Below are 23,818 nucleotides of genomic sequence, written 5' to 3' on the forward strand. Positions count from 1 at the left end.
AGTTTAAAATAACTTCTTCTTTCGACCTTTTCACTGATAGAGCTTTAAGAGTGACTTACATTCATACTTTCTTGCATTGTGACAGGTTAATACAAAAATGAGATCTAGAATCACAGGCTATTTTCTACTGTAGCCTCTAAATAACTTGCTATAGGACTGTGGTTATCCTAGTCTTGGTTTTTTCTGCTATACATTTGAAGGACTTAGAATCAAGCATCCCTTCTAATCCTGAAATTCAGGGAAGTCGTGTCTGTATCACCCCTCTCTTTATTAAAGTTTGTAATATACTGGCATTACATATATAATTTTGATGAGAATTCATTTTAAAGTTGGAATTGAACAAAATATTATTTTTAAAAATAATTTGGTGATAATCAAGTATTTTTAAAAATAAAAACATAATGCATGGGTTTAATGTGTTTTCTGAAGAATTCAAGTCCCTAATCCCAGTTAACACACCTTTCTTTCCTTCCTTTAGGTCATCCAGTGAAGAGCGAGAGACTGAAAGAGAGACTCTGAAGGATTCCACACTGGAGAACTAGCTTGATCTACCTGGAATATAAAGAACATTTGAGAAGTTTGTAATGGGTTTCATTTGAAATATTTAGACTGCTGAAAGTTTTAAATTTTTATAAGCATAGGTTTTGATGTTGAAAAGCTTGTTTTGAGGGAGAAAATCCCTTTATATTTGTTTGAAAGTAATTAAACATTATTGCTAATTGTACTTGTGCAGTATTAACAGCTACATTATTCAGCAAATGTGAGGGAAAATCCATTTAGGAAATGTTAAACTGCTTTTCCAGACATTTGGTTGTAGCATAATTTCAATTAGTGTGTGTATGTTAATGTGTAATTGATAGTAGAAAAAAGTTACATTTTTAAAACTGCTACTTGTATAAACCTTTCCTTTTTTCCCAAATACCGTGGGTTTTGTGCATAGTTTTTACAAACCTTGGATTTACCAGACTGTCTTTTCACTGTTTGTGGGTTTTGTAGAAGTTATGCATTTTTATGGTAGATAAAATGTTACTTCTATACAAGTACTCACTCCTTTTATCAAAAGTTAATTTTAATCTCCCAGTCTACATTGTGCTACATTATCCTGCTGCTTTGTAACAATTTGTGGTCTGTATGCCTTTTTGTATGACAACTAGATATCCAACTGACAATTCTACAAGGTACAAAACTCATGTTAACTTTTGAAGGTTATTTAGTATTATGGCTGGGAATTGAGTGAAGTCACAGGACTTTCCTACAGAAAGCAGAAAGAGGTATGGTTAGGAATGAATCTGGCTTTAGGGTTCAACCATCTAAGATCCTTACAGGCACTAGTAGCTGAAACTAAAAACAAAATGATAAAAGTTTATTTTTGAGAACTGTCTCGTGTTTCTGAATTTTTAAAAAAAAGTCACACTCATTAAGGAAGTCACTAAGTATTTTTTTAATTGGGAAAAAAAATTCCATGATTCTTATGCAGTAAATAGTAGAAGTAAATGCTATATAAGAAGACTAACCTATTTGAAAAACATGGTTATATCAGAAGGGGATTATTATTTAGAGATCCTCCATGTGACAGACTTGTAAGGAGTAGAAATACGTTGCTCCGAGGCAGTTAGATAAAGTAAAGGAGTACTTTGATAGTTCGTATATTCATGTATATGGACTAAATCAGGGTAAACCAAGGTTAAAATTTAAGGGTAACTTAACAGATAGCATTTCTAAGATATTTTGATTAGGTCAGTTGGTGGTTTTCAGTAGCTAAAGGACACTTCTCATGTTTTGAAACTATGAATACAGAGAAAAGGCTTAATTAGTGTCAGTGTTTGCATGTGACATGCATTGTATGTTTTGACCTCTCAGATAATGGTTTTCATCTATAAATGAGAAGTTTGAATTATTTCAATAGTTGGAGTTCTTTTTGAGAGGTCTTACAATGGAACTAGGACCTACTGTGTTAAGGGAACTATTGATATTACATTATAGCTGGTCCTTAATACAATTTAAATTTGGGCAGATTTATTCTAGTTAAGCCATAAAGTGTCAACATTGTAAACTTGTTTTGATTAAAGGATTTTTCTATCAAACTCTACTAGTAAATTAATTCTTTGCTATTTGTAAAAGTGTTTTTGGAATTCTGGATTTGCTTCCAAGGGAGTAATTTCTTGTTTAACTTGGTACAGAGATTGTGTTGGCTGGGGAGATAGGTAACTAAACTAAAAATGTCATTTTTTGTTCACTCTCTTTTATTCTGTGACCCAACAGATCAATGTAGTTTACTGAGAAACTACAGAATATTCAGCTTCAGGAGATACATATTACCAGCATTGTGATAATTTGTGTATGATTTGTTTGGGCTGGCCATGCAGAACAGTTGATTACTGTAGTGTGAAAATATAACTGGCCTTCCATTTTCTATTGGTCATAAGCTAATTCACAGGTAACTACTACTCTCCGAACTCTATTATAAAGTCCTAAATACTAAATGTTCAGAAGCATTTGGTCAAAACTTCACTGCTGAACAACTCTCTAAGATAATTTAAATGAAATAATAAGAGAAAAAAAATGTCTTCCTCTTTTTGGGGGGCACATATAAACCATCTATTTTGTGCTATTGAAACCATCCACTAACATTCAAAAGAGGTTAGCAGGGCCCTTCAGAATGAGTTGTTGGAAGCTTGCTTAGCTGCTCTGGAGACATTTCAGAGGTGTCATCTCAACTGGAGAAACTGAATGTATAAACAACTTGATCTTAATTAAACCTTCTGCTAATACATCCTGTGCTTTCAACTAGGATGATCTTTTTTACCCGATTTTTGCTGATACGTTGATTGTAGTGTACCGGTACACACTTACCTGATTGAAGATGTCAGGTCAAGATGACGTCAGCCAACTAATCCTATATAAGAGCAAAGGCTTTTATAAGGTTCTGTGAGGGCTTTACTAACACCTTATTTTGTCCCATTGGTCAGAGAAAGGATGATCTATCAGAAATAGCAAACCCATAATTACAAACCTTAAGAAATGAAGCAGCTATATAGGGAGAAATGTTTTCAAATGTGTGCTATGGAACTCTCTAACCTTAAAGATAATAAAGACATTAGGATTTGATTATGAGAAGGTAAAATTATCCTTAAGGATAACAAAGGCTGAAAAATATTTAAACAGTGCTTTTCTAAATAGTGCTTTTGTGCATGTTCAGCTGTCATACCAAAATCTTATTTCTGGGGGCGCCTGGGTGGCTCAGTGGGTTAAAGCTTCTGCCTTCCACTCAGGTCATGATCCCAGGTCCCAGGATCGAGCCCTGCATCGGGCTCTCTGCTCAGTGGGGAGCCCACTTCTCCCTCTCCCTCTGCCTGCCTCTCTGCCTACTTGTGATCGCTATCAAATAAATAAATAAAATCTTTTTTTAAAAAAAATCTCATTTCTAACTATGGAGGATGCTGATTGATAAGTTCATTACCATATTTCCATATTTGCTTTTCTTCATTCTTTCTAACTTTGGTGGAAAAGTTACCCTCAAGAACCAGCAGGATAAGATTCTTAGTAAATGATAAAATAAGGGGCACCTGGGTGGCTCAGTTGGTTAAGCATCTGCATCATGATCCCAAGGTCCTGGAACCACGTCCCACATCAGGCTCCCTGCTCAGTGGGGAGCCTGATTCTCTCTTTCCCTGCCACTCCCCTTGCTTGTGTGTGCTGACAAAAATCTTTAAATTTAAAAAAATCAATTTCACTAGCAGTAGCATTTTAGCGGTCTTTCTTCTTTGTCCACTAAAAGGAATTGACCACACACGGACTAATGCTTCTGTTAGGACAATACAGTGCACATTTTGGAATTTGCAGTTTTGAGAATACGAAATGGAAATGAATAAAAGTAAACACCTGAAACATATTACACTATACATTAACTAACTAGAATTTAATTTGGAGAGAAAGAAGGATAAACAAACCCTTGCATACTAATGCAAGACCTACAAGGAATACAGTTTAAAAGGAAGCAGGGGTGCCTGGATGGTTCTGTTAGTTGACCGTCCAGCTCTTGATTTTGGCTCAGGTCATGATCTCGGTGTCCTGGGATTGCACTGTTGGGATCAGAGTCTGCTTGGGATTCTCTCTCACTGCCCTTCTACCTTCACACTCACTGGCTCTCTAAATTAAGAAAAATCTTTCAAAAATTCTTTTTTAGTTATGGAACTTCTAGGAATTGGGTAAACATGGTTTTCTAATAGAATTTTTAATCTGTTCAATTTAGCATCATCGGAAACATGAAAGTAAAAATCTAGACAGTAGTGTAAGCCAGCCATGGGAGGCACCTCTTCTCTTTTCTGATCCTCTAGTCTGTTTACCGAATCAGTGAATGAGACCATCACTACACATACTAGAAACGGGTGCCTGTCCTCTGCACACCAACTTAATTGGATATGTAGTACTTAAGGCCATAAAACATCTCACTGCCAGTCTTTTAACATATAGGCTTAAAGGCTTCATCAGTTTTTGGTTTATATGGTAAATGTCTGTTCTTAGCCATCCAGGGAATATGGAACTCAGTTTAATTTAAATAAATAACCTAGGAGAGAGAAAGTGGAATTTAAATAATAACACATTTAAAAAGGAACTATTTTACAGCATTCTTAAACGTCTTAAAACTAAATTTTCCGGGGCGCCTGGGTGGCTCAGTGGGTTAAAGCCTCTGCCTTTGGCTCAGGTCATGGTCCCAGGGTCCTGGGATGGAGCCCCACATTGGGCTCTCTGCTCGGCAGGGAGCCTGCTTTTCCCTCTCTCTCTGCTACTTGTAATCTCTGTCAAATAAATAAAATCTTTTAAAAAAACAAAACAAAACAAAATTTTCCACCAAAAACTAAAGATTTTGGGAAAACATAATTTTCTGTGATGATCTAGATCTTGGAATTCATCTCAGGTGTCCTATTGCCCAGAAAGAGAGACGTGAATACACAGCCTTGTCAGGGTGAGGAGGCTGAAGGAATTTGGAAGAGTTGGGCCAGAAAAACCTCTTTGTTTTTGCATACAGAATCCTGGTTATTTTTATTGCGCAAGAATGAGTGAACCAGAGCTGGCAATCCACAGGATCCTGACTTCCCATGTCCCAGTGATCATATTACAGAAAATCTATTTTTTTCTCAAGATTTTATTTTTTAAGTGTTCTCAACACCCAGTTTGAGGCTCAAACTTTTAAAACTCCGAGATCAAGACTTGCATGCTCTACCGACTGAGCCAGCCGGGTGCCCCAAAATCTATTTTCTTAATCATAATATTAAACTGAAGAAGTTCTCAAGAAATGAATCAATTGAAATGTGACTTTTGTGAAGGTCTGAGTATATACCAAAGTATTTTTATATTCATTATTCACGCAGTGAGTCTCATTAAAATGATTAGTATGCCTGCTAGTTTCTACCAACAAAAAGTTAGTATTACAAAAGAGCCCACTGTGAGATCAGATTACAGAATCGCTACTCTTAATACTGTATTTGTTAAATATACTTTTATTCTTCCCCCTCATTTTTATCACAGGTATTTAAAGGATCTTTACCTTGGAAGCCTCATCGTACAAGATACAACTCTCACATTCTTCAAAGAATTTTTTTTTCTTTCCAAAGAATTTTCAAAAACCTCCACCACTTAATGTATGATTTGATTAACTGAATTTTTCTAACTACAGATTAATAATAAGTACTCTGGACAGAGAATGAAAAGGCATATCACAGAATGGCCAAAAATCAGAATACCTGAATCTGAAGGGATTTGTATTAAAAAAATATAAAGCAGTCCTACAACTAAGTAAAATAAACACACTTAAAAAATGGGCAAACACATCAAATAAAAACCTTATTTTGAAATGAACACTAAAAGAATATATTTCTAAACAGAATTTACTTTATAAGAAAACTTGTGATTTAAAAAAAAAAAACCTGTGATGTGAACTTTTGCAGGCATGTGGGTAACTAGCTGAATATTTCAGGTGGGTCCTGTTCTTCAGTGGCACCTTCTGGAAATAAAGTAACCATCCAAGAGGACAGTTACTTCACAGGTACATTTTTTGTTGTTATTAATTAAAGGTTCCAGGATCAACGTAAGGATAAGCAAGGAATTCTCCTAGTTTGTTTCCTTCTGAATCATAGTGGAGCATCCGAAAGCAAACATCACAAAAGAAACATGGGTCCTCTGGTGCAAAACTGTCATTGTTCGTCACCCATCTGTAATTAAAAAAAAAAAAGATTACACCATCACAATCAACTTTCTCAAACTTTAATGCGTTATGACCTGTAGTGATGTGGAAACATAACATTCCCACTATTGCCTTGTCATCCTATCTTAATACACTGTAATCCTTTCTATAATTTTGTATACATATAGATACAGAAATATCACTACCAATACTCTGCAAGGCAAAAGGGCAACTAACAGAAACCCTGCAGAAGGCTGTTTCTCTTAAAGACTTCTTAAAAGTAAGTACAGCAAAATAAAAATCCATACGTGAAAGCACCCTATCACTTCTGGTATGACTTAACCTATCCTCCAAGTACCTGTTAAAATGTAATTGGCCATCTTGAAAAAACGAATATATTAGATGCTACAGACCTGATGAACTTTTCTGTAACTTATCTTTTTAACTGGTAAATTAGTCCTGGCAAATTTGAAAACTCCATGTGTTTTACCTAGAAGTCAGGATAAAATGTTACAGAGTGTATGCAAATGGGAATATGGGCAACATTGAATTGATAAGATGTTTTCTTGCCTGAGACATTACTACTTGTCATGGGAAGATGAAAGACTTTTTCAGCAATCTATTTGAATCTGCATCTCATGGTCTATTTTAACATTCCCCGATTTCCAGTTTGATAACTGATTTATCATGTTTTCCTACTGATCATTTAGAAAAGCTCATGGGAGGGGCGGGGTGGAAGAACCCACACCCCCAAATCTGATACACAAATATTCTTTTTTCCTCAGAATTTTTTGACCCTGATCCATAGTTAAAAACCAAACTAAACGGGAAGTATCACATAAAGTAAAAATTTTATGAACCCATATTTTGACCTCATTCTATATATTGAATGCTGTACTGTTTTTTCATGGAGGAGCAGCCGTGGATGAAGCTGCTTTTGTAGACTGCAGAGAGAAAGACAACATGGCTCCCTAAAGATCCAGAGTCTGAGCCAGCTCTGGACTTTCATTACACAGAATGCATTTCCTTACTGTTTAAATGTAACCTGCTAATTTGCAGCACTTATGTACTAGGTAAAACCATTTCTTTTATTCATACCCCCACAGTGTAAGTTCTCAGATTCAAATTTAAAATAGGAAACACCGAAATACCAAAAATGGAAAGTACCTGACTTACTGAAAACCAGTAATTCTTGAAGAAAGAAATAGATACCACTTACCTGGCTGTGTACGTTTTACAAACAAAACATTTTCTAGTCCACAGCCAATGTTTCTTGATAAGAAGGGGATAAAGTGTCCTGTCCAAGCAGTCATCACAATGTGCGAGCCTTTTGTACATGAGAAGTAAATGAATATATTAAAATGCAAAATTGTTTAAAAAATGCAAATTGTTATCAATGAAGAAACAGATCTGTACCTCAACATTAAGAACCTAGCAGATATATTTTTCAATTTTTTTTCCTTATGAAAGACTCAGGTATAAAATTATTTGTTACACTAGGTCTGACTAAACTTTGTTCTAAGAAAACATCTCCTGAAGATAATTTGGGATTAAACAATGTTTTCTTTCAGGTGAAATTTCCCGAACAGGTCATGTGCTCTATGACCCTCCAAGAGGGCAGTCTGCATGCAGATCTTGAATGCATTCCGTCAGAGAGCCCCTGCTTTACTCAACACTCACCACCTTCCTGGGAGACAGTCTGAGCAACTATTTTATCTATTTGGTCATGTATTACCTGGCTCTTGTTTACTATCCTCTTTATTAAAATCTAAATCAGACTCCTGGTATAATGTGAACTGACAGAAGACTTTAGCTTTAGGTGTCAGAATTTGTGAATTATTAATGAAATCAGTCTCTACTGTGCCACTGATCAGCTGACTGGGTGTGAATAAATTCCTTAACCATACTGGACGTTACATTCGTCATCCAGAAAATGAAGGGGACTGTGCCAGAGTATTCTAAAGGTCCTGACCTTAATTTTAAAAGGATTCTTAGTTTTTGTCTTTTAGTAAGAAAGGATAGCAATATATCAACTTCGTATCAAAAGATGATTGGTAGGGGTGCCTGGGTGGCTCAGTGAGTTGAGCCTCTGCCTTCGGCTCAGGTCATGATCTCAGGGTCCTGGGATCGAGTCCCACATCAGGCTCTCTGCTTAGCAGAGAGCCTGGTTCACCCTCTTTCTCTCTGCCTGCTTCTCTGCCTACTTGTGATCTCTCTCTCTGTCAAATAAATAAAATCTTCAAAAAAAAAAAAAATTAGTAAACTTGTAAGAGTTTACCAACGATCAGACTATGGAATGGCACTGAATGATTAAATCCACCTAGAAGACAAAAATGACTTGTAGTCCAGGAGCACCTGGGTGGCTCAGGGAGTTAAACTTCTGCCTCCAGCTTGGGTCATGATCCGAGGGTCCTGGGATCAAGCCCTGTGTCAGGCTCGAGCAGGGAGCCTGCTTCTCCCTCTGCCTCTACCCCTCCTCCCTGCTCATGTGCCCGCTCTCTCTTTCAAATAAATAAAATCTTTTTGAAAAATGACTTGTAGTCCAAATTACATCTAAAAATTCTTTAAAGGGCGCCTGCCTGATTCAGTTGATAGAGCATGTAACTCTTGGTCTCGGGGGTTGTGGCTTCAACCCCCACACTGGGAGTAGAGACTGCTTAAAAATAAAATCTTTTAAAAAAAGTGAAACTAAAAAATTTTTTTTTAAAAAACTAAAAAAATTCCTTAGAAACATCCCACGCTGCAGATGTTTAATGAGCGTGAATTGTGGGGCACCTGGGTGGCTCAGTCGTTAAGCATCTGCTTTCGGCTTGGGTCATGATCCTAGGGTCCTGGGATCAAGTCCCTCATCAGGCTCACTGCTCTGCAGGGAGCCTGCTTCTCCCTCTCCCACTCCCCCTGCTTGTGTTCCCTCTCTTGCTGTGTCTGTCAAATAAAATCTTAAAAAAATAAATAAGCATGAATTCTTTTCCCATATTGCCTTGAGTCTAAGGATGACACTGCTGTACAGTAAGAAACGATAAACTAAAATAACAGAAAAGTGGGTTGTCTTCCATCTTAGGCTAATCCTCAGGCACATTCCGCTTCAGTGAAAGAGCAGGCAGAAAAGCTTATATAAAATATAACACATTATCAAATGTATATAATTTTCAGTCCTATAAAACTGGAGTTTATAAGCTCTCCTGGCCCCCTGGCCCTTTGCTTTAGCAAATCTCCTTCCCCTAAGGGCTACTGAAACATTTAACTATTTCTTTAGAATTTATCCCCTCAACATCCCTCTACAGAACCAAAATAACTTTGGTTAAATATTCAACGTTTACATGATGCCAAATTAATATTACTACTTGCACCTAAACTCCCTAACTTTCCCTTTATCGTGTAATACACGGTTCTCTAGCTGCGAGCCAGAAGCTGCCAGCGAGCTACTTCTCTCAGGTCCACATCTGCTTAGGTTGCACATACCTGTCGCCAAGTTAGTTCTGTACTTCCCGACAGAATGAGAAGCGCACTGTGGAGTGTGTTAATGCACAAGCGGGAGACCTGGCAGTCCTAGACACCCTTCCCGAGTTCTCCGCTGTGCTCTAGTCTTGGGACGAACTGGCTAGATGGCCATGGTGCGGGGATTCTCCTTTCCCTGCATTATCTGTTCTGCTTTGCCTTCATGGTTTGTTTGTTTGTTTGTTTTAAGATTTTACTTGTCAGAGAAAGAGCATAAGCAGGGGCAGCAGCAGACAGAGAAGCAGGCAGCCCAACGTGGGACTCGATGCCAGGACCCTGAGATCATGAGCTGAGCCAAAGGCAGATGCTTAACTCACTGAGCCACCCAGGCGCCCCTGCACTCCTGTTTTCCTATTTCAAGGTTTACTAAAGGTAAGTGTGGAGTACTTCCTCGGGGACCTTCCCAAGAATGAGTGCATGCCAGATAAATTTTGGAAACTGGTCACTAAATTTCAAGAAATGTGGAGGCAAGGACTTTGTAAAGGCATCAGTTCCTATTACTGATATAATAAAAAGCATGGGTGTATCACTGCTCCACAAAAAAACAAACAAACAACCTAAAAATGGTCTCTCAGAATTAAAGCAGGGATGGAGCAGGGCTTATTTCTATATACTGATCCTTTACAGATTTCCTAAATAAGGAAATGAATGGCCTTATTCATGAGAAAGACACAACCCAAGCTATATAAAATTATAATAAAATCTTATTTTAAACTACTCCTCTCGGGCGCCTGGGCGGCTTAGTTGGTTGAGCAACTGCCTTTGGCTCAGGTGTCGATCCCGGAGTCCCCGGATGGAATCCCGCATCAGGCTCCCAGCTCCACAGGGAGTCTGCTTCTCCCTCTGACCTTCTCCCCTCTCATACTCTCTCTCTCTCTCAAATAAATAAATAAAATCTTTAATTATAAAAAACTAGTCCTGGGCACCTGGGTGGCTCAGTGGGTTAACCTTTTGCCTCAGCTCAGGTCATGATCTCAGGGTCCTGGGATCGAGCCCTGCATCAGGCTCTGCTCAGTGGGGAGCCTGCTTCTCCCTCTCTCTCTCTGCCTGCCTCTCTGCCTACCTGTGATCTCTGTCTGTCAAATAAATAAAATATTAAAAAAAAAAAAAAAAAAAAAACTAGTCCTTCTCACTTTATACTTGATGAAAACATTAAGACTTCACATTTGTCAAATATTAGAATTACTCTTCTCTTCCCCCCAGTTCCCTTTGATCTCCTTAAAATTCTGGCAAAGAGACAAACCTAGATACACAGTTGCAAGTTTGCTAAGCAAAAGGCGCAACAGGAGATACAAAGTGCTACACGAAGTGGATGGCTACTGCCTGCTGGATATACAAATGGAGACACTTACTTATGGATTTCTGACAACTCTAATCAAGTATTTCTATTATAGATATTCCCAAAATAAAGACAGGATACAAATGGATGGAGAGTTGGTCAGTCCATGGAAAGCAGACATGATTTTGCTGGTCCCAAGCCAAGCTACAGTGACTACTTTTATTTCTCTTATTAAAAACAGGGGTGCCTGGGTGGGTCAGTGGGTACAGCCTCTGCTTCAGCTCAGGTCATGATCTCAAGGTCCTGGGATCAAGCCCTGCATCGGGCTCTCTGCTTCCCTACCTTTCTCTGCCTGTCTCTCTGCCTACTTGTGATCTCTCTCTGTCAAATAAATAAAATCTTTCTCTGTCAAATAAATAAAATCTTAACAAAAACAAAAGCAAAACCAGGGGAGCCTGAACGGCTAAGTCATTCAGTGTCTGCCTTCAGCACAGTTCATGATCCCAGAGTCCTGGGATCAAGCCCCACATCGGGCTCCCTGCTCAGTAGGAAGCCTGCTTCTCCCTCTCCCACTCCCTCTCTCGCTATCTGTCAAATTAAGTAAAATCTTAAAAACAAAAACAAACCAACTCCAACTGCCTGTGCTTTTATACTGTGAAATCAAGAAAAGGAAAACAGAGCAAATGACATCATGTTTTGAGTGCTGCTACTTACCTTATGTCAGTGATGACAATAACATGTTCACAGTCTCCCTGGTGACAATATAAGTAAGGAAAACCCAGTTTAATAAACAGGTCATTGAAGGTGAAATCTTCCATTTTGGCAGTCTGAAATTTTCCATAGCCTCTGTCATGGGACTCTGACCATTCAATGATAGTTCTGAAGGGGGGTGGGGGGGAGATGATATTTCATTACGCCACAAAAATCTAAAAATGACAGAAAATCGTTTGTGACTACAAGTATTTCAAAAGCCTGGCTCACCCAATAAACTGGACAGTTGCCACCTTGAGGTGAAAATCTCAGTGGCTGACACATGTAGAAATCAAGAACTCTGAATGTGTCTTTATCCATTAGAGCAACAGTTCTCAAAGTGTGGTTCCTGAAGTCAAAAGGATCTTTGTGATAAAATGTCATTTGCCCTTTTCAACTCCTATTCTCTCCAGTATTCTAACGGCTACATGATGTGTTTTATTACTTCAGACTGAATGGAAAATTCAGAACAATGCCATTTGTCTCATTCTGTTCTGAAAAACAGTTATTTCCTCCCCCAAATTATTAATGTTAACATGTAATGGGAGTAGTCAATATTTGAAAGACTTCTTAGTTTCAACTTCTAATATGGTAAACACTGATAGCTATAGCCCACATAATCAAAAGCGGGCTGGAATCCTCAATTACAGTATAAAGGAAGGCTGAAACCAGCACATTTGAGAACTGCTGCATTAGAACACAGATACAAATGGCTATAATGAAAAAGAATGTATAAAACACTCAGAAACAATATACATGTATGTTCTAGTTGCTAGAACACTGATAGCAAAAGTATGAGCTAATTAACATGACTATAAGCTATACATTTTTCATGTTATACACTTAACCATGTATTTACACACTCATCTAGGGCAAACAACAGTATATACTGGACAAACAGAAAAAACAGACTAACTTATTGCTATCACCTAAATATGAAAAAGACTAATGAAGTGTTTCAGAGGGAGTTAGTTTCTCAGATGTATCTATGGCTCAATACAAGATTTGCTAGACTTTTTTTAAGTAGGCTCCACACCCAATATGGGGCTCAAACTCACAACCCTTGTGATCAAGAGTAGCTAATGGCTGAGCCAACCAAGCATTCCAAGATTTGCTGTCATTTCTAAGATAGTAGATAACACAAAGATTTTGAAATGGTCCGTGTCAGGTCTTTGCTAGGAAGTTTCTTCCCGAAGTAAGAATTGTGATTAACTTACTAATACCTAGGCTAATCAGATGAAATAACTGAATATATTTTAAACTGAGAGATACTTCTGATCCCCAAACAAACAAAAAAAGTCTAACAAAACAGTTCTTTGGCAAAGACCCTTAACAGACCAGTAACAAGATGTGTGGAGATCTATTCCAAGAACTAGAAACAGGAAAAACCGAGAAGATTTTTGAAAATTGTACCTGCTTAAATCTCTGCACTCCGGGTATCTTTTATCATTGTAAAATGTCCCTTCGAAATAAAAGAAGGCTGATTTGTACAGGTCCTATAAGGAAAACAGATGGCATTGAAAAAGAGTCCTCTACTAATAATTAGGAAATTGCTACCAATTCCAAATCTATAGGTCATAAAACCACACTAATATGCTTTACAGTAACTGTATGCAACCTTACAGAACATGCTTACCTCGGTAATTTCCTTACTGTTTAATGGGAACTTCCTATGTGAACAAGTATTATGCTATTTACCAGGGATGGAAATGTAAACATCTGATCCTTGCAGCTGTTTTCATTATCCTATTGCTGTTTTAATACTAAGTCCGACTTAAATTTTGTATATTCTGAGATTTGTGAAAGGACCCTAATTAGAAGTGAAATAAACAATATTATTTTATTTTGCGAATACACAGCAGTGAATTATTTTGGATACTAGAAGTAAAAACCAAAAGTCACATGTTTTATATTTCCCCAGCAATAATTAGTGATCACAGACTTAGGTTTTTCTGTTCTATTTTTTAATATTTTCAGGATACTTAAAAAAAATTTTAGTTATTTATTTGAGAAAAAAACAGAGAGAGTGAGAGAGAGTGTGAGTGGGGAGGAAAGGGAGAAGCAGACTCTCTGCTGAGCAGGGAGCCCGATGTGGGGCTCGATCCCAGGACCCTGGGGTCAGGAACTGGGGTGAAGGCAGAAACCCAAGTGACTGAGCCACCCAGGCACCCCTCAGTATACCTTTTTTTTTTTTTAAGATTATTTCTTTGAAAGCACAAGCAAGAGGAGCGGAAGGACAGAGACTCTCCAACAGGCTCCATCCAGAGCCCAACAACAGGCTCCATCCCACAACCCCGAGATCACGACCTGAGCCGAAACGGAGATTCGGATCAACCAGCTGCGCCATCCAGGTGCCTCTCAGTGTACTTTTATAAAAAATTCCCCCTTCAAATCTTCAGTAATTCCTAGGCAGAATCTGACTTGGGCAGAATTATCTCTTTTTACTCAAGCAGGCTTGCCCCAGAATACCAGAGCAGTCGCACAACTGGCCTGAACCGTCAGGTTTAACATTCAGCCTGCCAGCCTTTCTAGAGGGGCGAGGGCCTCTTGATGCTCACTGGTAACAGAAGGAATCACAGGAACACCAAAGTCCAAGTCTCACCTCAGAGCCATTACATGAGAAGCTCTCAGGATGTGGCCCGGCACTGATGTTTTCCCAAGCTCCCCAGGACTCAGACGGGCAAGCAGAGCCGAGAGGCACTCTGTTCGACTGCTCTTCACCATGTCCTGACAACCAGAGCCCTGGGGGAGCATAAGGAGACCTGTGTTCTTTCTCCTTGCGTGTATGTACTCCTCAGACCTTGGGTTCCTCACCTGTGTGAGTCTCTCTGTCCCGCTATCTTACAAGACTGCGGTTCATCAACTATGAAAGATATGTAAGTTTCGGGTATTCAAAAAAAAATCTTCCCCCAAAATAACTGCAATTCATCTCCTCCCGCAAAGCTTCTATTTTTCTTTCTCCATGCCCTCGTTTACAGGTTATCCGGTAATGACATCAGCCACCCTTATGAGACCGGCTGTGCTGTTTCTCCTCAGGCCGTCACTCCATTTCCCTGACCCTGTTTCTTTCTTTGAAGATTTTATGTATTTATTTGAGAGCGAGACTGTGAGAGGGAGCAGGAGAAGGAAGAAGGTCAGAGGGAGAGGCAGACTCCCTGTGTTGCTGGGAGCCCAATGTGGGACTCGATCCTGGGACTCTGGGATCATGACCTGAGCCGAAGGCAGTTGCTTAACCAACTGAGCCACCCAGGCGCCCCGACCCTGTTTCTTCATGTAACGCATGAGTAAAGCCATTACGTTCTTCCTAGGTGCTTGCAGAGATAAAAGGATAATCTGTACTAGAATGCTGAATCGAGCTACTGTTAAACACAAAAACTACCACTAAATATACTTCTGTACCCTCAACGAGGTAAGCTAGGGTCTAAAATAAAGATTCTTTTTTTTTTTTTTTAAATAAAGATTTTGTTTATTTATTTGACAGACAGAGATCACAAGTAGGCAGAGAGGCAGGCAGAGAGAGGGAAAAGCAGACTCCCTGACAAGCAGAGAGTCCAAATGTGGGGCTCGATTCCAGGACCCTGAGACCATGACCTGAGCCGAAGGCAGAGGCTTTAACCCATTGAGCCACCCAGGTGCCCCTAAAATAAAGGTTCTGCAAGAATATTGCCTTATTTTAGAAATAAAAACAAAAGTTTCATTTTTTATTCATTATAAAATGCTTCTACAAAAATGGAAGTGATTTAGGCAACTTAATGCTTTTGGCTGGCATCGTTATTATTTAGAAGGGGAACTGTTTTCCCTAAATCTGAAGTCCTCCTATAATAACTCTTCCTTGTCTCGGTACACAACAGAACAGAAGATGTGAGCAATGTCAACTGCTCAGGTAATTCTGACAGGTAATTACCTGTCAACACCAGGTAATTCTGATTTTCAGTGGCAACCAGAAATCCTCACTAATAGTTTCCCTATTTTGTCAGCTAGTTTAGCTGACCAGCTTTGGAGAGGGGAGGATCGCCAACTAATATGGAAAACCTAGTGAAAGAAGTTCCTTCTGTTATAAACCTAACATAGCCCCAGAGTCTACTATTTCCACTTCATAAACAAAGTAACTATCAAGAACTAACCAGATCATGTGAATAAAGTCACCTATATGTAATTTTAAGCATTAGTAGTTTGTTCTCTTGCTAACATTCAAATCAACTGTATTAGAACTTCAGAAGCAGGGGCAGAAGTCTGGTTCAGTTGGTTAAGTGTCTGCCTTCGGGGGGCCTGGGTGGCTTGGTTGGTTGAGTGACTGCCTTCAGCTCAGGTCATGATTAATTAATTAATTAATATATGTATAAGATCATGCCACTATTTTCTACTTGAGTGTTGTTTTGTTTTGCTGTTTTAGTGGTCCCTCACATTTTGGTATCTGGTCTGTTTTTTTTTTTAATTTTTTTTTAATATTTAATTTATTTATTTGACAGGCAGAGATTACAAGTAGGCTGAGAGGCAGGCAGAGAGAGAGGAGGAAGCAGGCTCCCTGCTGAGCAGAGAGCCCGATGCGGGGCTCAATCCCAGGACCCTGGGACCATGACCTGAGCCGAAGGCAGAGGCTTTAACCCACTGAGCCACCCAGGCGCCCCGGTATCTGGTCTGTTTTTAACATTGCTCAGATTAGTGCATCTTTTTCTTTCTTTTTTGTTCTCAATCTCTTAAGCGTCTTGCTTAGAGGAACTTTAAGAAAATACCCGGCACCTGTTGCTACTACTTATTATAAATAAAGTCCTGGTTTTTTTTTTTTTTTTAAGGTTTTGTTTATTTATTTATTTAACAGAGAGAGAGAGAGAGAGAGCGAGCACGTGCAGGAGCTATGGGAAGGTGCTGAGGGAAAGTGAGCAGCAGACTCCCTGCTGGGCAGAAAGCCTGATTTGGGGCCCAATCCTACCACTCCAGTGGCCTGATCTTATACATATACTTAAAAAAATGCACTCCATTCTTTGACTACTATAGTCCAAAAAACAAATGTTAGCAAAACTAACTACACTTCAGATGTAAGATTTAAGAGATTAAAATATACTGGCTCAATGTTCCCAATCTGCTCAGATACTAAAGTCATCTAGACTTTAAGAATTCTTGCTTATGGTTGAAATGAAGATACTCCTTTCCTCAGCTACAGGAACTGCAACTTACCGATGTTTTGCCCGTGCTTACCAGTGGAGTACATGCTATTTAACTTAAGAAAAAGCACTATAACTTATGGACCAGTTCTCCGTTTTGCTGGGTGAACAGATAAAACCATTTGGCAAATGCTGAGATTTGGGGAAGGTGGGTAATGGGTACATAAGGACTCATACTATCTCTTGTGTGTATGGTCAAACTTTTCCAAGGGACCAGACTCACCAAGAAAGATGAGGACTCAGATAATCAGAGGAAAAGAAAAATGCCAAAGCAAAAATTTAAAAAACCAAACCATAAAATACAAATGCCAATCAATGAAATGAAAATCTTTCCATAGGTCAGACAAATGTCAGTATCTGAAAAATGTCACTAATTCAGCCGTTCACTTCCTTAAACCACAGCTGCAGACCAAGGGAGCACGAAACAGCTCTCTGAACAGAGATTCCGGAGTCCTTGTAGAAGCTGCGGTGACACACAGCACAGCTCGGGGTTTCACTCGCTGCCCAGTCAGCAAGTCAATCAAAGGGCAGGGAAGACCCTCCGGCCTGACATCATGTGTGGCAAAGGAGGATGTGGGGCTTGGAAGGCAAGTCAACAGCGATCTGAATCCAGCCTCCACCCTGCTCACCCAACTCCAGCAACACAGGAGGGCGCGCTGACCCAACTTTTTCTTACCCCTCGACGGGTGCTAATTCTGTCCAAAGCATACTTCTGTCCAGCACGTAGCAAGCACTCAATCATCAGGGGTTATTCGTTTAATAAAGAGCTGGAAGAGGCAGAAACAATACAACCACACATGCATTGGGTATTTAAGCCAGGATAATGAAATCTACTAGCCCCCTGCTGAGAAAGCTGCTGAACGGGGACACCTGGGTGGCTCAGTCGGTTAAGCCACTGCCTTTGGCTTAGTTTATGATCCCGGGGTCCTCGGATCCAGTCCTGCATCAGGCTCCCTGCTCAGCGGGGAGCCCGCTTCTCTCTCTGCCTCTGCCTACTTGTGCTCGCTCTCTCTGACAAATACATAAGTAAAATCTTTTTTAAAAAGGCTGTGAAACACATCAGCTCCAACATACAAAAGCTACAAACTAGGCATACCTGGTTAGAAACACTCTCTGGGCTTTCTGGCCCTCAGACTGACTCCCAGATCAGACTCCAGCTGCCTTGAACAAGGACAACATGAGAATGCCATGAGAGTGAACTCAGAGTCTGCTTATTAAAGTGGATTTATAAAAACTTTATAATCACACTTTTTTTTTCTTTTTTTGATAGGGTGGAGAAAGTGCTGAAGGCTGCTGTGTCTCCTTTAAAAGAAGATAAATTTTTATTTCTTGGTCTGCATACAGCCTTGAAATTCCATTTGTTTGTCTCTAATCTAATGTTTATGTCCCACAGCACCGAGATGCCAAACCTGAAAAAACCAATTATCTTAAAACCATTTGTGGTAGAAAGAGAAAACTAAGTGAAATCTACATGTGAGTCATAGAATGCTGGTCTCCTTGCCCATCAGCAAAAGGACTGGAACACAGCCCACCTTGTGGGGCACAGAGACACAGCAGACAGCACCAGCCAATTATTACAGACACTATAATGGCCAAAGAAAAGGTGCCAGAGTGGCAAAGAGAGGGCAGTCAGGAGAGATTTTATGTAATACATGAGTTTTAAGCTGGGTTTGGAATATGAGCATGAGTCAGATGGACAGAGGGAGGGAGGGAAAGGGCTTCTGACCATGTTCAGACATTTGGAGGCATGAAAAAGTGTCATGCTTGAGCAACATAAATTCTCTGTGGCTGAAACATAAGTTGCAGAAGTGGAGGCTGGATAGCATGGAAAGTTAACTTGGGAATCATCATGACAAAAGGCCTTGTATGTCAGCCTACAGAGATCCTCTTAGATTTTTAGGTCAGAGAATGACAGGATTGATTTCTTTTCATTTTCATTTTCAAAGACTTTATCTTTTAATTTTTTTTAAGATTTTTTTTTATCTTTGAGACAGAGAGAAGAGCAGGGCAAAGCCTAAATGTATTTTCAAAGTAGAGTCAAAGCTCTCGCTGATGCCTTCAAGTGGAAGGAAAAGGAGATGAGGAGGACTCCAGGTTTCCAGCCCAAGTCACCAGATGCACAATGGGCATATTTTCTGAGACAGGAGCACTGGGGAGGGCACAGGCTTTCGTGGAGCAGTATAGCATTTGCTGGTGAACAGATTATATTTGAGATGGCTGTTAGACATCCAAGAAAAACTGTCAAGGATGGGGCACCTGGCTGGCTCAGTTGGAAGAGCACGCGAGTCTTGATCTCAGGGACCAAGATCATGAGACTCTTAGAGCCCCACACTGGGTTACACACTACTTAAATAAATAAAAAAACTGTCAAGAAGACTGTTGGATATAGAAGTCTGGAGGTCAGAGAAGATGCTGAGGTTGGAGAGAATTCTGGAATTCCCAGTACTGACAGCTCTGAATCTGGGTAAGGTCACCTAGGGAGGATACATCAAAGGGAGTCTGAGGACTGACTCCCAGGGCTTTACAACAAAAGCCAGGAAAACGAGAAGCATTCAACAAAGGAATTAATTACAAGTCAGTCAGAGAGAAGGCAAATCAGGTGGGTGTAATGTCCTAAGAGTTGAGTAAAAAAAATCCTGCAAGGAAGAAGGAATAAATAGTCAATGGAGTCACACCCGATGAGGGGTCAGAAAAGGTCTGAGAATGACATCTACGGTGGCAGCAAGAAAAGTGATTTTTGAGGAGTGGTGGGAACAAGAGTGAGTACAAGACAAGGTGATGGCAGAAAGAGACAAACAATGAATTTAGGGGCTATTATTAATAACGCATTATTGTTCCTACTTGCTGTTATTCACTCTGGTTTGCTGAGGAGGAAGCAGAAAGATGAATGGTGGCTAGAGGAAGCCGCGTGTCGAGACAAGGTTCAGGAAGGGAGCCTTCACGGCACACCTGTAATGAAGGGATAGCTAGCAGAATGGAGCGGACCATGATGTGAGGCCAAGCACGGTGAGACATGGGACCGCATGGGCAGGCAGCCTGGCCTCAGGTGGCAGCAGCTGGACCGCATGGGCAGGCAGCCTGGCCTCAGGTGGCAGCAGCTTTTGTCCAGCTCTGTCCCGGGTGGGAAGGCAGGAGATGGCTCAGTGGAGGTAAAGAGGTGAGAGGTGATGGAAAGTTCTTTTCTGGTAACTTTATGTTCTCCATGAAACAAACAGCCAGAGTTTCCATTGCTGGTCAGTCATGAGGATATGTAGGCAGTTGCAGAATGAATCACAGCTGCCCCCCGCCGCACCCCCAGAAAAGGGGCAGAGTGAATCAACTATAGAGATGTGAAAAAATGCCAGGCAGCACTGAGGCTCAATGACAATGTCCAGCAGGCACTCAAAATAATGGTTTGGAAATGAGGAGAGAAGGCAGCAGAGAGTCACTAACAAAGATTAGAGTACACTTAAAACCATAAAAACTGAGGAAAGCCCAGAAGAATTTGTAAGAACCACCAAAGTGAAGCCCACTTTTTTTTTTTTTTTTTTTTTTTAAATCTGACAGAGAGGGCGCCTGGGTGGCTCAGTGGGTTGAGCCGCTGCCTTCGGCTCAGGTCATGATCTCAGGGTCCTGGGATTGAGTCCCGCATCGGGCTCTCTGCTCGGCAGGGGCCTGCTTCCCTTCCCCTCTCTCTGCCTGCCTCTCTGCCTACTGTGATCTCTCTCTGTCAAATAAATAAATAAAATCTTTAAAAAAAAAAAAAATCTGACAGAGAGAGCATGAGCAGGGGGAAGGAGGCAAGAGGTGAGGGAGAAGCACACTCCCCACTAAGCAGGGAGCCCAATCCGGGGCTTGATCCTAGGACCCTGAGATCATGACCTGAGCGGAGTCAGACACAACTGACTGAGCCACCCAGGCACCCTGAAACCTATGTGCTAAGAACAGTTTTGTGGCTGGTGGTACAGGAACCGGCAAAAATAGTGACTATGGTGGTTCTCATCCAAACTCTCTCCCCATTCTATCTGACCCCAATATTCTTTTCTGAGCTACAGGAGAGGCTGCCCCTTTAAGTGGGCCAGTAAATCTGAGTCTTCCACCAGAGCTGCACCAAGTAACAGAATTAGCTCGTTGGCCTTACCATGAACTACAGAGAGATCAAGGCCCTACTACTCTACAGGGCAAGCAATCCCTTTGGAAAACTTTGTGGGTGGCCAGTCTACCACTCTGCCCCTTTCTATCTTTAACCAATGGATATGTAAGTTTCTGTCCTTATGACCGCATCTCCGTGGCAAACAGCAGCTAAGGACCAACATCAGATGCCATGTGTCCAGGCTTGGTTTTGCGCCTTGGACTGACAGGACCTTCTCTGGGCAGTGAGCCCTCAGGCGGACACCCACCCTTTGCTGGGAGCAGTTAGGACAGATGGAAACTCAGAGTTTGAAAGAGGAGAGAGTGAATGGCAAATTCAAATGCTAGTGAGGTCAAGTTATATGAACATGGAGGAGACAATTAGGTGTCACTATCACCTTAAAAGGAAGAGTATACACAAGAGAATGGGTGAGAACTGAATGGGACATAGACAGAAAATCAAACCTGAGCCCAGCCTCATCTTTGAAAATGTCTTGATGATAAAAAGAAGAGAACAGATAAATTTGACAGAATGGCATAAAAGAAGAAAGGATTTACTGGAATATTTACGATTCTGCTACAGTAATCACTACTTATTTAGCTTATTATTATTGTTAATAATAATAATAATATTACTATATAATAATAATAATAATAATACTATTATTATTTCTTGTTTTATGAGGGTTAAGGAAAAAAAAGAAAACACAACACCTTACTTTGCTTATGTGCTCAGGAGCTTGATCTGGAGTGTTGCTGAATTCCCCACCAATCTGGAGGTCACTGACACAGCAAATTGAATCCCTCAGTTCTGTGAGCTTCTGACTGCCCAATACCAGCATCGTCTGGTATGGCTTGTGTTCTTTGTGCTACAAATCAAATGGTAAATGATTAAATGTCCACTTACAGACAAAGCAATTAAACTGTAAATCCTGTCCTGACCAGATCTAAATGAAGTTTAGATCTTCTTTAGAAGTTTAGGTCTTCTTAATTTGAAGTTATCCCCATAACTCAGTGTTCTGTGTTTTCTTAGATTCTGTATTTGTCAATTTGGCACCCATTAATACAGGTCCACATTAATGGCCAAAATTGTTTACATCCCCACCATGATTCAGAGCCTGGTCTCTTCAGCCACTTCCTTGTTCTCACTCTCACACACCAAGTAGGTATTTCCCTGTTCTAAATCAATTAAGGTTAGGTAGCAGACAACTAGGGAGACAGACACTATACCCCCAAGCCTGCTGGAATTACTCAAACTAGCCAAGCCTGAACCGTTCGCTCTGCCCTGCCCTGCCCATGGAGACCTCAATAAAGGCTGTGGTCTATAGCTTCTCCTCACTCCTTCTCACTCCCAGTTGTCTCTAGTCTTCCCCCTGTGGCCCTGTGGCTGCAGCCGACTTGCTCTTCTCAATGGCACGGACCTCTCGTATGGTCACTCGGCCACCTCTGTTAAGTTAGAATCCAACAGACAACTGAGATACTTGGTGCTATGGTCTGAATGTCTGTGTCTACCCCAAATTCAGATACTGGAATCCTAATGCCCAAGTGATAGTGTTCGGAGGCTGGGTCTTTGGGGGGTGGGGGTGATGAGGTCGTGAGAGTTGAGCCTCATGAATGGGGCTCATGGTCTTACAGAAGATCCCTCAGAGCACCCTAGCTCCTTCTGCCACCTAAGAAGTCCATGACATGGAAGAGGGCCTCACCCACCTGTGCTGGCCCCAAGCTTGGACCACCAGCATCCAGAACTGGGACAAACTGCTGGTTATAAGCCTCTCTATCAGTGATATTTTGTTACAGCAGCCACACAGACTAAGATACTTGACAACAGAACTTTCTTAGTTTAAGCTAAAGATGCTACTAAAATGTAATTACCAAGAACCTCTGGAATAGAACTTCACCTAGCAGCACTGTTTTATTTATTATGATTTTTAAGTAGGCTCCACACCCAAGGGTTTGAACTCATGACCCTGAGATCAAGAGCTGGGCGAGCTATACTGACTGAGCCACCCAGATGCCCCAGCAACAGTGTTTTAAAATGTCTTGCAAGTTACCTCATGGAAGTCAAGCAATCTATACACTACTCTCATGTTACAGACCCAAAAGTTTGGTTTTATTGGTTTGGTTTGACTGGCAGGGTAATTAGTACCAACTACATCCCAGATGCTTCTTTACTGACTACTATTCACAAGTGCAAATCAGGTATACTATTATTTCAATTAAACCTTATCAAAGTTTGTGACATCTATTCAGGGAATCAAGAATACACACATTTGGGCTAGGACTGAACTCTTTTAATTAGAGACCTCTATGAAATTTCTGAATATTCCTTAAGCTATTGACTTTCTGCATTTTCATCAAAGAAGAACTGTCTTTAGTTAGACAACTTCCCAAGTATTCTGAATTCATGAAAAAAGGTTAACTTACTCCTTTACCAGTCATCTAGTCTATTAAAACAAAAACAAAAGCAAAAGAAAACTAAGAAATCCAAGAATTCATATAATTAGAGTCACTGTGGATTCACATATACTTTCAGTTGCTTCCAGTGAAGCAATCAGGAATAACACATTCCAATAGTATAACTGTTACATAAAACAACATATGTTTGCATTAATTTTGGACCCTAAGGACTGTGACTCTTCAAATAATTAAATCGTTTGACAGAAGTCACCCATTTTATCTGTGAAATTAAAAAGGTTTTACTACTGACCTTATGAAATATAACAGGGTATAAGATATTCACAGATAGGATAAGTTCCCCTTCTTCAATCATGTCTGCTGGATTTTCAGGCTTTTTTCCTATGGCATGTGACTCCTGAAGGAGAAAAAAACAAGTAA

The 23,818-nt window shown here is 40.3% G+C and overlaps 2 protein-coding genes across 2 annotated transcripts in view; one reads left to right on the forward strand and one right to left on the reverse strand.

Moving 5' to 3' along the window:
* The window catches only part of PSIP1 (PC4 and SFRS1 interacting protein 1), a 42,819-nt gene extending 40,735 nt beyond the window's left edge, over window positions 1-2,084 (forward strand). The window contains exon 16 of the mRNA XM_044265627.1: window positions 479-2,084. Within this exon, the coding sequence (XP_044121562.1) occupies window positions 479-542 (64 nt within the window). The 3' untranslated portion in view covers window positions 543-2,084. The remainder of the gene's footprint in view (window positions 1-478) is intronic.
* Window positions 2,085-5,478: 3,394 nt separating this feature from the next.
* The window catches only part of SNAPC3 (small nuclear RNA activating complex polypeptide 3), a 39,983-nt gene continuing 21,643 nt past the window's right edge, over window positions 5,479-23,818 (reverse strand). Inside the window, exons 4-9 of the mRNA XM_044265631.1 lie at window positions 23,691-23,795; window positions 21,703-21,852; window positions 13,125-13,207; window positions 11,676-11,840; window positions 7,404-7,511; window positions 5,479-6,212 (exon numbers count right to left, since the gene is read on the reverse strand). Of these exons, the coding sequence (XP_044121566.1) occupies window positions 6,065-6,212; window positions 7,404-7,511; window positions 11,676-11,840; window positions 13,125-13,207; window positions 21,703-21,852; window positions 23,691-23,795 (759 nt within the window). The 3' untranslated portion in view covers window positions 5,479-6,064. The remainder of the gene's footprint in view (window positions 6,213-7,403; window positions 7,512-11,675; window positions 11,841-13,124; window positions 13,208-21,702; window positions 21,853-23,690; window positions 23,796-23,818) is intronic.

This window comes from Neovison vison, chromosome 9 (genome assembly GCF_020171115.1).
Source record: "Neovison vison isolate M4711 chromosome 9, ASM_NN_V1, whole genome shotgun sequence".
In the NCBI taxonomy this organism is placed as follows: Eukaryota; Metazoa; Chordata; class Mammalia; order Carnivora; family Mustelidae; genus Neogale; species Neogale vison.